Consider the following 13,061-nt stretch of genomic DNA (forward strand, 5'->3'; position numbering starts at 1 on the left):
CTTCTCTCCTCTCGTCCAAGTCATTCTCTGACCAGCTTTGATCCGTTGCTGGCGATGGGCTGCGCTCCTTCGCAGGGGGAGATGCGCTCTTATTTTTTGAATTTCCAGCTTTTCTGCCCTGCTTCTTCCCCATCTTTGTGGTTTTATCTGTCTCTGGTCTTTGATGGTGGTGACGTACTGATGGGGTTTTGGTATAGGTGTCCTTCCTGTTTGATAGTTTTCCTTCTGACAGTCAGAAGGACTGTCTGTTGGTCTGTTGGAGATTGCTTGAGGTCCACTTCAGACCCTGTTTGCCTGGGTATCAGCAGCAGAGGTTGCCGAAGATAGAATATTGCTGAACAGCGAGTGTACCTGTCTGATTCTTCCTTTGGAAGTTTCCTCTCAGGGGTGTACTCCACCCTGTGAGGTGTGGGGTGTCAGACTGCCCCTAGTGGGGGATTTCTCCCAGCTAGGCTACTCAGGGGTCAGAGACACACCTGAGCAGGCAGTCTGTCCGTTCTCAGATCTCAACCTCCGCGTTGGGAGATCCACGGCTCTCCCCAAAGCTGTCAGACAGAGTCGTTCGCGTCTGCACCGGCTCCCGCTACTTCCCCTGTTGGTCTTCAGCTGTGCGCTGTCCCCAGAGGTGGAGACTACAGAGACAGGCAGGCTTCCTTGAGCTGCTGTGAGCTCCACCCAGTTCGAGCTTCCCAGCGGCTTTGTTTACCTAGTTAAGCCTCAGCAATGGCGGGCGCCCCTCCCCCAGCCTCGCTGCTGCCTTGCGGATAGATCGCGGCAGACTGCTGTGTTAGCAGTGAGGGAGGCTTCGTGGGCGTGGGACCCTCCCGGCCAGGATTGGGATATATTCTCCTGGTGTGCCTGTATGCTTACAGCGCAGTATTGGGGTGGGAGTTACCCGATTTTCCAGGTGTTGTGTGTCTCAGTTCCCCTGGCTAGGAAAACGGATCCCCTTCCCCCTTGCGCTTCCAGGTGAGGCGATGCCTCGCCCTGCTTCAGCTCTCGCTGGTCAGGCTGCAGCAGCTGACCAGCACCGATTGTCCGGCACTCCCTAGTGAGATGACCCCAGTACCTCAGTTGAAAATGCAGAAATCACCGGTCTTCTGTGTCGCTCGCGCTGGGAGTTGGAGACTGGATCTGTTCCTATTCGGCCATCTTGCTCCGCCCCAGTCTCTGCTCTTTATCTGCTCTCTATCTCTGACCCTCCTACCTTCCTTTTACAAGGACCCTGGTGGCTACATTGGGCTTACCAGAGTAATCCAGATGATTGTACCCATCTCAAGGTCCTTAATTAATAATATCTGTAAAGTGCCTCTTTACCATGTCAGGTAACATATTCACCACATTCACAGGTTCTAAGAATTAGGATGTGAACATTTGTGGGGTAGGGAGAGGAGGCAGGCATTAATTATTCAGACTGCCACAGCAAGCCACAAAATATATTCGCAGTTTGTATAACCTGCAAAGGTTTAGTGTACTGAATATAAGAAGAGCTCTTAGCTGGGTGCGGTAGCTCACACCTATAATTCCAGTGCTTCGGGAGGCTGACTAGGAGGACTGCTTGAGTCCAGAAGAGCCTGGACATTGCTGGTCCCTGTCTCTACAAACAATAAATAAAATAATTAGAAGAGCTTTTTCAAACCAATTCAGAAAAATCCACTTCAAACAGAGGATATAAATAGGCAGTTTATAGAAGAGGGAAAAATGGCTCAGGACATCCAAAGGATGTTAACCCTCACTAGTTATCAAGGAAATACAAATCAAAACAATTATGAATAACATTAGCTTAGTCTAGCTACAGGCATTTTAAAATCTGAAAATACTAAGGTTTGTCTTAGTTGCAGGGAAGTAACATTAGTCATATATAGCTAGTGGAAGAAGTGTTAATTACAATGGTGGGGGGAATAAGGATGTCTGTTGCAGCTATGATGGATGAAACAAACAATCACACATTCCTATAAGGGAATGAAATATAGTAGTTACAATGAATTGGAGAGCTACATGTATGAAGAGTCAAATTTCAAACACAGTAGGCAAGGAAAGCAGGCTACTAAAGATGTTACAGTAGAATACATTTTCTGTAAATGTTAAAAGCAAAAGATGCATAACCATTAATAGAAATAGAAAAACATGAGCTGAAAAGATTTACAACTTGAGCATAGTGGTCACCTCTCGGGGAGGTGGGAGTTTAAATTCATCTGTATTTGCTATGTTTTATTTATTTTAAAAATTTGATACAAATATAGTAAAATTAAAATGTAATACTTCTGGGTTTTAGGTACATGGTCATCTATGTTATTCTTTTTAAAAGGAATCATAATTTTTTTAAAAGAGGAAAACAAACACCAGTAAGAAAGGTAAATCCGTATTGAAACTGACTTTCTAAACCAAATGAGAGAGCTCTATGAGAAGGATTATAGTTTACTGGTGAAGAGTTTGGTTTGAGTGTGTTAGAGACCTTCTTGGTTCAAGTCCTGACTCTACCATTAATAACTGTTAGATGAGTGACCCTTGGCATGTTTCTGACCACTCATTCTGTGAGGCCAGCATCATTCTAATACCAAAACCTGACAGAAACACATGGAGAAACAAAACTTCAGACCCATATGCCTGATGAACAAAGATGCAGAAATCCTCAACAAAGTACTAGCAAACTGAATCCAGCAGGACATCAAAAAGTTAATCCACCACAATCAAGTAGGCCTTATTCCTGGGATGTAAAGTTGGTTCAATATATACAAATCAATAAATGTGATTTATTACATAAACAGAACTAAAAACAGAACCCACATAATTATCTCAATAGATGCAGAAAAGGCTTTCAATAAAATTCAACATCCCTTCATGATAAAAACCCTCAACAAACTAGGCATTGAAGGAACATATCTCAAAATAATAAGAGACATATATGACAAGCCCATTGCCGGCATCATACCGAATGAGTAAAAGCTGGAAGCATTCCCTTGAAAACTGGAACAGAAGAAGGATACCCACTCTTACCTCTGCTGTTCAACATAGTACTGGAAGTCCTAGCCAGAACAAGCCCACAAGAGGAAGAAGTAAAAGGCATCCAAATAGGAAAAGAGGGAGTCAAGCTATCTCTCTTCACAAATGATATGAATCTATACTTAGAGAACCCCATAGTCTCTGCCCATAGGGTCCTAGATTTGATCATTAACTTCAGTAATATTTCAGGATACAAAATCAGTGTAGAAAAGTCAGTAGCATTTTTATACACCAGTAACATCCAAGCTGAGAGCCAAATCAAGAATGCAATTCCATTCACAATAGACACAAAGAATAAAATATCTAGGTATACAGCTCACCAGGGAGGTGAAAGATCTCTACAGTGAAAATTATAGGACACTGCTGAAAGAACTTAGAGACAACACAAAGGGAAACACTCCATGCTCATAGATAGGAAGAATCAATGTCATTAGAATGGCCATACTGCCCAAAGCTATTTACAGATTCAATACTGTTCCTACCAGAGTACCCACATTTTTTCACAGAATTAGGAAAAAGCTATTCTAAAATTCACATGGAACCAAAAATGAGCCCAAATAGCCAAGGCAACTCTAAGCAAAAAAAAAAAAAAAAAAAAAAAAAAAAAAAAAAAAAAAAAAAACAAAGCTGGAGGCATCGTGCCACCTGATTTCAAACTATATTACAAGGCTACAGTAACCAAAATAGCATGATACTGGTACAAAAACAGACACACAGGCCAATGGAAAATGTTAGAGAACTCAGAAATAAAGCCTCACACCTACAAAAATTTGATCTTTGACAGAGCTGACAAGAATAAACAGTAGGGAAAGGATTCCCTATTCAGTAAATGGTGCTGGAATAATTGGCTAGCCATATGCATAATATTGAAACTGAACCCTTTGCTTTCACCATATGCAAAAAACAACTCAAGAGGGATTAAAGACTTAAATGTAAAACCTAAAACTGTAGAAAACCCTAGAAGAAAACCTAGGAAATATCATTCTGGACATGGGCCCTGGCAAAGATTCTATGAGGAAGCCTCCAAAAGGAATTACAACAAAAACAAAAATTGACAAATGGGACCTAATTAAACTAAAGTGCTTCTGCACAGCAAAATAAACTATCAACAAAGTAAACAATCAGCAGAATGGGAGAAGATATTCACAAACTGTGCATTCAACAAAGGTCTAATATCCAGAACCTATAAGGAACAAATCAACAAGCAAAAAACAACCCCATTAAAAAGTGGCCTAAATGACATGAACAGACACTTCTCAAAAGAAGATATGCATATTGCCAACAAGCATATGAAAAAATGTTCATCCCTAATCAGTAGAGAGATGCAAATCAAATACACAGTGAGATACCATCTCATACAAGTCCAAATGGCTGTTATTAAAAAGTCAGCAAATAACAGATGCAAGTGAGATTGTGGAGAAAAGGGAATGTTTGCACTGGTTGTGGGAATGTGCATTAGTTCATCCGTTGTGACAAGCAGTTTGGAGATTTCTCAAAGAACACAGAACTACCAGTTGACCCAGCAATTCCATTACTGGGTATATACTCAAAGGAATATAAATCATTCTATCATAAAGACACATGCACATGTATATTCAGGGCAGCACTATTCACAGTAGCAAAGACATGGAATCAACCTAGGTGCCCCTCAGTGTTGGACTGGATAAAGAAAATGTGGTACATAGCCACCATGGAATACCACGCAGCCATAACAAAAGCAGAATATCATGTTCTTTGCAGCAACATGGATGCAGCTGGAGGCCATTATCTGAAGCGTATTAACACAAGAACAGAAAAACAAGTATGTCGTGTTTTCACTTATTAGTGGAAGATAAACATTAAATACACATGGACACTATGAAGGGAACAATAAACACCAGGGCCTGCTTGAGCAGAGAGGGTGGGAGGAGGATGAGGATCGAAATACTACCTTTTGGGTACTGTGCTCATTACCTGGGTGATGAAATAATCTATGCACGAAACCCCTGTGACATGCAATTTATCTATGCAACAACCCTGCACAGATACCCCAGAACAGAAAATAAAAGTTGGTAGAAAAAAAAAAAAATGAGAAAATACAGTTCTACAATCCCTAAACTGAATGTATTTTGGGATTTGTAGTTTTTCAAATTTAAACAGTAATACGATTCACGAATGGCCTATAAGGAAACACACCCAGCAGGGTTCTGGACTGCACCCCAATTAAACGTTTCTATTCCTATAATGAAATTTATGCACAGCTATACAAATTGGGTAATATTATAAATAGACTTCAATTTATTCAGGTAGAGTTTTGTTGACTAGGAAAAGAATTTTGATTTTAAAGCTTTTTGGATTTCAGAACAATGAATAAGGGGTTGTGCATATATATCTATGGATAGATACAGATATAGGTATATAACTTAGAACAATAATTCCCAGCACATATTAAGTGCTATCTATGTTAGTTTCTACTGTTATTGTCACTTAAATTATTTAAATTATTATTTTAGTTGATGGGATGAGGAGGAACAATGAGTTTTGTCTTTTTTCATATTGAAATTTTCATTTATACAATTTGGTCGAGTATTCTTTTTCTTTGACAACTACATCTTCCTTTTAGAAACTGTATCCTCTTTGCATGATTTAGACTTAATCCGGCAGGAATGTCCTGTTAACTGCTGACATCTAAGAAGAACCTTTAGCCACAAATGATTGGCCAGCTTCTAAGTTAACGTGGACTAAGGCCAAGACATTTGTAGAGCTCAAACTGTAATCAATTTTTTTTTTTTATGGTTGGAAAGTTCGGATTACTGTGTCATCTTCAGTTTTAAAGATTTATTAATAGTTGATCTCTCTTCCTATTTTCATGTTAGGGAAATGTATCAGAAAAATGTGATTTTAAAATATTAATAGTTCTTCAATACCATTTATTTCCAAAAGATTATTAGCCAACCCCCATCATCCTGCCCAGGTTAGCATTGTGTTGACTTTCCTAATCTTCCTAACCTTTAAATACATTTATAATTCAAGTATACTTATAAATTAAATATTTAAATTAAAATAATTTAAAGTAGAAAAAAAATCAAAGCTTCAAAACAATAGATCTTCTCAAATGTAAAATTTGATAGTTGGATCACATAATGACATCCTTTTGTTGTTGTTTAGGAGAGATGGGATATTTTTCCACATTGGTTTATTAGCTGTGTCTCTTCTTTGGTTAATGCTATTGACTTACCTTCTTTGCCCATTTGTCCAATAGGTTTCTTAGAGTACCCTTACTAATTTATATAAGCTGTTAAAATGTTTCAGATATTTTCTGTCATCTTGTACAATTTTTTTCTTCAATATCCCTGCATCATTATTTTTAAAAACATAGAGGTTTACACATTTTTTGTTCCCTCCATCGAGCTTTTTATCTTTTCTTGAGATACACTTTTAGAGGTAGAATTGCTAGAATCAAGGGATTGAATTTAATGGCATTTCCATGACAATACCAGCCTTTTGAAAAATATCTTTGTAGGCATTCTGCAAAAGGAAGAGGAAAAACGTACACAGGTCAATTTTTCTTAGAATAATGCTTAGCATTTAAATTACTTTCTCATAATAGGCTTTTAGATTTTTTTCCCCCTCTGGGATATAAAATAGTTAACATCATGTACCAGTAAATGCCTTTGATGTAGGTGTCTGTTGCTCTTACCCCAGCAAGCTCTTCTCTGAGGAGAGTGCTGCTGATTGTTGACTTGGAGCACTGGCCAGGCTCCTTGCCATCTGCTCCTCACTAATCAGTAACTCAACAAGTAGATGTGTGTGAAAAGGGAAAGTGGAATACTTTCTAAAATCTTGAGGGTGAAGATGGTGAAAAAAGTCCACTAATATCGTCAGTGCTGTGGATTTTTATTGTCTGCTTACTTTCAGTTAATTTTATAAACTGTTGGGATGCTTCCAATTTATTTTGCAGATAGCAGAAGAGGTGCCTAACCTTGCTTGTGGCCACTCAATAACTCAGTGATTAGAGATGAGTTTTTATTCCTGGTGCAGTCAGTGGTGTCTACTGAGGGAAAATCAATGCTCCTAGGTAGCTTTTCTATCTTAGCTTATGGTCTCACTGCACACAGCAATTGTTACATTCTTTGCCAGTATCCTCCAACTCCTAAATCTGTACTGTCCAACACCATAGCACTAGCCACCTGTGGTTATTTAAATTAAATTTGATTCAGTCCCTTGGTCACACAAGCCACATGTGGCTAGTGGCTGCCATAGTGAAGAGTCCAGATACATAACATTTCTATCACTGCAGGAACTTCTTCTGGAAGATGCTTTAAACTTTCCTTGATCAGCAGACAGTGTTGGCCACATAATGTAAAGAGAAATTTATTCACACATTTCCTGATTTTAAATGCAAATTTCTTGGCATCCTTTTTCTATCTTTCCTTTTATTTCAGAGGTGGAGTTCACCCTTTCCAAAGTGATCTTTTTCCTCATGAACTGATGGGAAGCAATGGATTGTACCTCTCCCTCCTTCCCTAGAACATCCTTTTTGCCTTGCAGTATTCAGCTTCTCTCTATTTTACAAAGCATGCTCATAGGCCACTACCCTGTTTCCCTACTGCTCTTCACCAAATTTTTCTAATAGTCTGTACACCTATTATAGCCTATACAGTTTCTCACCACTTACTCTTCAGCCCTTACAACCTAGATTTTAACTTAATTTCTGACATTGTGCTGAAACAGCACTCATAGGGTTACCAGCTGCCTTCTGATTGTCAAACCCAGATAGCCTTATCTCATTCACCTTCTTCCTCGACATGGAAATAATTTGATGCCATGGGGCAAGTCTTCCTTATAATTCTCTTCCTCCTTCACTTCTACAGTGGAAAGGGGTTCTGTTTTGGCTGTCTTCTCCTGATTCATTTGTTTAGTCACTTCCACCTCCCATGTTTCATCATCGCCCACCTATGTATGTCAGTGCAGTTCTAGTTTCCTTGCATTTCCATTTTCTTATCCATGGCTCTAGTTATTTCCCAGAACTCAAGATCAAAAGGTCCAGTATATGCTGGACATCTCTGTTAAGATCATCCTGCCTCTATCTCAACATTAAGACATCTGGGCGTGCTTTCCTCCTGGTTTCTTTATATATGACAAGTTATACCAGCATGTCCTAAGCCGTGACTTTTCACATTTTTCCTCACTTACTGATTCCATTTGTTTGCCTTAGCTAGCATGTCTGTGTTATCACTGTGATATTAATAGTCTTCCTGGCCATCCCTTACTCCTAACCTTCCCCCTAACCCGTTTTAGATCTGGGTCTATTTTTCTCTGACCTCATATATTCCACCAGTACTGGTGCCGTTACTTCCATTCTATTCTTCACTCATGCTGTTGTTAGATTTCCTGAAGGCCATTAAAAAATGCATATACACAATGCAAACATGTGTAATAATTACCAACTTAAAATTAATAATACCAATTTAAAATAAATATTCCCATGGTTCAAAAGTCAAAATATACCAAAAGGCACTTAGTGAAAAACTTTGCTCCCACTTGTGTCCTTTATCTTCTCTTATGCAGTCTTCCAAACAGGTAGCCATGGTTACCGGTTTATTTTTTAGAAAAATTTTAATGTGTGTACAAGCGCATATATATGTATGTGCACAGAAATTTTCCTTTTCTGCAAATGGTAGTATATGAAATATGCTTTTCATACTATCCTTTGTGTTTATTTCTAAAGAATATATCTTGACGATCTTTCATAAAGAGCTCCTTATTCTTTTTTTACAGCTGTATAAGATTCTTCTGTGTATGTACCATAATTTATGTAACCAGTCCTCTCTTGATGGGCATTTAAATCATTCCCCACCCTTCACTGTTCCAAACACTGCTGCAAAGAAAAACTCTTTGATAAGTCATTCTTCTCTTATGCAAGTATAAGCAGGTCCCTTGTGAGGATCACTGTGAGAGCCTGTTATTTTCTGCCTGTTCATTTACTGTTCTTTGACCCTCCACTGCCCCTGCTGCTAGTGCTTTGCTTCTTATGCACCGAGTTGCAGTTGCTTCAGCCCACTCATAGTCCTTAGTTCAGAAGCCTTCAAGGACTGTCCGTTGGGAATAGATCTGTCTGTGTCCTGTCAGTGTGGGAGGAGAAGCAAGCAGTGCAATTCACCATAACAAACTGTGGGAGCACTTGCCACTGTTTCCTGTTGGGCTGACTTGCCGTTCCCCCAACATGTTCCATGTGTTTCTGTTGCCTTGCTTTGCACAGAGTGTTTTCCCTCTGTTCACCATCTTCTTTCCAGATCCACTGCATCCTTTGAAACTGAGCTCACAAGCCACCACATCCATGAAGCTTGATTCCTGCTCCCTTCTGCTAAAAATAATCTAGCTTTCTACTGATATGCTCTAACACAGCATATCTTTTTCTGCGCTGGATTACAATATCTGTGCAGTTCTAATTTAGCTACTCGTTAGTAATCCCCAGACACAAGGATAGATGGTGCCTTGTTTTGTCATCCCCCCAAAAGTCTCTTAACATGGTGTCTTGCATACACTAATGAATGAAAAAGCAATATTCAGTCTATTCTTGTCTGACATGATGGGTTCAAGAAATACTTTTAATGCAGAAATCACCACCATTCTTGTGCATTTCAGCTATTTTTTTAAATTAAAAATGCCTTTATTCTTCCTCCTAGGAATATTTTGAAGAGCTTACCGTCACAAAGTCTTACGTTCTTAGTGACTGCTCCTGTGACCTCCTTGAAATGAGGGTACCATTCCATTCCATATTTATTCTGTTGCCAGCTAAAAGCACTGGCAGGACTAATTATGGTCCATATTACAGTACCACAAGACCTTAATCTGTGATTTGGAATCATGGGTCTCTTTATTATAGCTGTTTTTATTATGAGATTGATTGCATTTCTGATAACTTGAATTTTAATTTACAAAAAAGTAAATAAAAATTATTAATAAAATCTAATCTTTCCAGTGCAGTTTTGACTATAGCAACCTTAGCGAGTAAAGCAGTAACTCCATGCATTTAAGAATACAGTGGATCCAGGGTACCCTATGTTCAGACTGGGATGTCACTGAGATATGGCCACTCCTATGGTGACAACTTCTTTCTCTGCTAATAGGTTTTTGAAGAACCCTCCATCAGCCTTTTTGCTCTGGAGCATTGTGAGGGAAGAGAGTTACATCTAGAAGAGGCTGTGAACTCTGTTCTGAACAAGGACCTGCACTTCTACACCCAGTCTGTGTGGGTAAAAAGTGGACTGTAAGTATGGGAGAAAGGCTTGGTCTGGTTCAGTCACTGTTTTAAGGCAGAGTTGCACAGTTGCAAACCAAGTCCACTGTGTAGTAGTATGCATTCAAGTGGTCTTGAGGAAGAGCCTTTTGGGAGAGAAGGGCTACCATATGGTCACAGCATGTATCGTAGAGTAGGTCAATCAGATGACTTTACCCAATTGAACTGACTTTCAGAAGAAATTTCAATATCCCAGCAACTTTGGTTAAGACAGTTTCCTGCTTAAGGCAGGTGACTGCTGGCGAGACGAAGTGCAGTGTTGTTTTTTAATAGCTGTGTATTCTAGAGCAGTTCCCTCCAGAGTACTCACTTGCCTGAGGACTACACAGGTTGGCCTAGCCTGCCTACCAGTATTGTTGTTCATTTAGGTTATCAGTCAGTCCGGGTAGACCCAGGGGCCCGTGCTTTTACAAATTACAAAGCTGCCTTTACGAAAAAATTATGATAGAAATATTAGATATGAATGTGAACATTTAGGACAGAAATGGTGAGAAGTCTGCAAGTGAGGGGCCTTGAAGTTGAAGCTCTATTTGCTTCCTGGAAAATCTGCCTCTGAAGCCATTTCTGAAGAGTCTGGCATATAAACCAGTCCCTGCTCCTGCACTGTTAGTGTTCTGGTAGCAAAAGTCAACTAAAACAACACACATAGCTCTTTTTCTTTTTTTTTTTTTTTTGAGGCAGTCTCGCTCTGTAGCCCAGGCTGGAGTGAGTGGCGCGATCTCGGCTCACTGCAAACTCCACCTCCTGGGTTCATGCCATTCTCCTGCCTCAGCCTCCCGAGTAGCTGGGACTACAGGCGCCCGCCACCACGCCTGGCTAATTTTTTGTATTTTTAGTAGAGACGGGGTTTCACCGTGTTAGCCAGGGTGGTCTCAATCTCCTGACCCCATGATCCACCCACCTCGGCCTCCCAAAGTGCTGGGATTACAGGCTTGAGCCACTGCGCCCAGCCCACACATAGCTCTTGATGGTTAACTAAAAAGTGGCTTTAAAAGTTTGTCTATGGCCGGGCGCGGTGGCTCAAGCCTGTAATCCCAGCACTTTGGGAGGCCGAGACGGGCGGATCACGAGGTCAGGAGATCGAGACCATCCTGGCTAACACGGTGAAACCCCGTCTCTACTAAAAATACAAAAAACTAGCCGGGCGTGGTGGCGGGCGCCTGTAGTCCCAGCTACTCGGGAGGCTGAGGCAGGAGAATGGCGGGAACCCGGGAGATGGAGCTTGCAGTGAGCCGAGATTGCGCCACTGCACTCCAGCCTGGGCAACAGAGCGAGACTCCGTCTCAAAAAAAAAAAAAAAAAAAAAAAAGTTTGTCTATGACTTTGAAATTATGTGATAATCAACTTTGCTGGTTTAAAGAGAAAGCCAGTAATATAGGTGGAGTTGAAAATTTAGCAAACTATTACAATAAGTGGTTTTATATTATATACATGTATAATAGCTTCAATTTTCTTCTGTAAAACATTTTAAATGGTTTGATGTTTATTCAAACAAATTGATTTATTCTATCTAAGCATAAGATTCCAATATATTATTTGACAATTAACTAAATTTTACATCCCTGTGAGATAGGTCTTTCACAACATTCTAATTCATTTCCTTTACATTTCTGAGTGAAATTGATATTTGACTCACTTCTGAAAATTTCTCACTTCATTTTTTTCTGGAACACTGGTGCCATTTTATCTTGACATTCTTATTTCTTCTCTTTGGCTTGTTAACCACCTACTCTCACTATTCCAAATTCTCTTTAAAAAGAATTTGAACATGGAGTAAGGAACAGGAAAGGCTGCCTAAGGATTTTCCTAGGTTACAGAACACTACTTAATGTACAGCCAGCTTCCCTTAGTGGCAAGTTGGGTTTGTTTTGTTTTAATCCCCATGCTATGCCACATCTTTGATCTGTGATGATGTCAGCCATGCTTAAATGCACCATCCCACACAGTTTTCCAACTGTAGAATTCATTTAAATCAATATATAATTAGGTACATTTTCCTAAAATCTTACTAGATTTTATAACTGAAACTTCCCTGCCTGTTTAAAGAATCTGTAGGGGGAGAGGTGGCCAAGCCTGTCTGTGGTCATGCTGACCTGCCTCTGCACCAGTCTGATTAGATTTCTATGGGAAGGAGGGGTCAGGAATGGGCTATCCATTTCGTTCATCTCTCCAGAATTTGGCCAGGTCTGATCTTGGTTGTGGGGAGCAAGGAGGACTTTTATTAGTGGTGGTCAGGTTAAGTCAGTCATCCCTACCCAAGCTTTCATAGCTGTAATACATCAAGCTTTCCTCAGCTCTTCCCTTCTCCCCACAACTTACGCACAAGTTGATATCTTTTCCTGCATTACGTGAAGCACAAGTCCTTAAGGAATATTGCACTTTGTAAGTTTTAGAAGTTTTTCTCTGGAAGATCGAGGGGCTGAAGTTGCTGCCACAGCAGCACAAGCAACCCTCTGTAGCTTGCATCTTAAGCCCTGGATGACCCTGTTCCTGGGCTCTGGTCCATCTGATAAGCAGGCTGCCTTGCCTGCAACTGCTGGTGCTCTTTGCCTCATCCACAAGGCTTTACATCCCTTGGTGCAAGCCAGGACAAACCCTGCCATGATTCCAGGTTCTTTAGCAAAATAAAGCAAGGCAACCATCTCATCCTCCACACACTTTCTTAAAGCACTGTGTACACTGACCTTGAGGCCTGCTGAGAATTTCAGGTCCTGTTAGTGACTCCGGCACATTCTCTTTAGTCATCAAGCTTAGTAATCACCTAAAGTGGTGCTCG

General features: G+C 40.2%; 1 protein-coding gene across 1 annotated transcript in view; it reads left to right on the top strand.

Annotated features, from left to right (window-relative positions):
* Positions 1 to 13,061, top strand: part of CRYBG3 (crystallin beta-gamma domain containing 3) — a 127,728-nt gene that overhangs the window by 105,689 nt on the left and 8,978 nt on the right. The window contains exon 18 of the mRNA XM_010358778.2: positions 10,116 to 10,255. Within this exon, the coding sequence (XP_010357080.2) occupies positions 10,116 to 10,255 (140 nt within the window). The remainder of the gene's footprint in view (positions 1 to 10,115; positions 10,256 to 13,061) is intronic.

This window comes from Rhinopithecus roxellana, chromosome 1, assembly GCF_007565055.1.
Source record: "Rhinopithecus roxellana isolate Shanxi Qingling chromosome 1, ASM756505v1, whole genome shotgun sequence".
Classification (NCBI taxonomy): Eukaryota; Metazoa; Chordata; class Mammalia; order Primates; family Cercopithecidae; genus Rhinopithecus; species Rhinopithecus roxellana.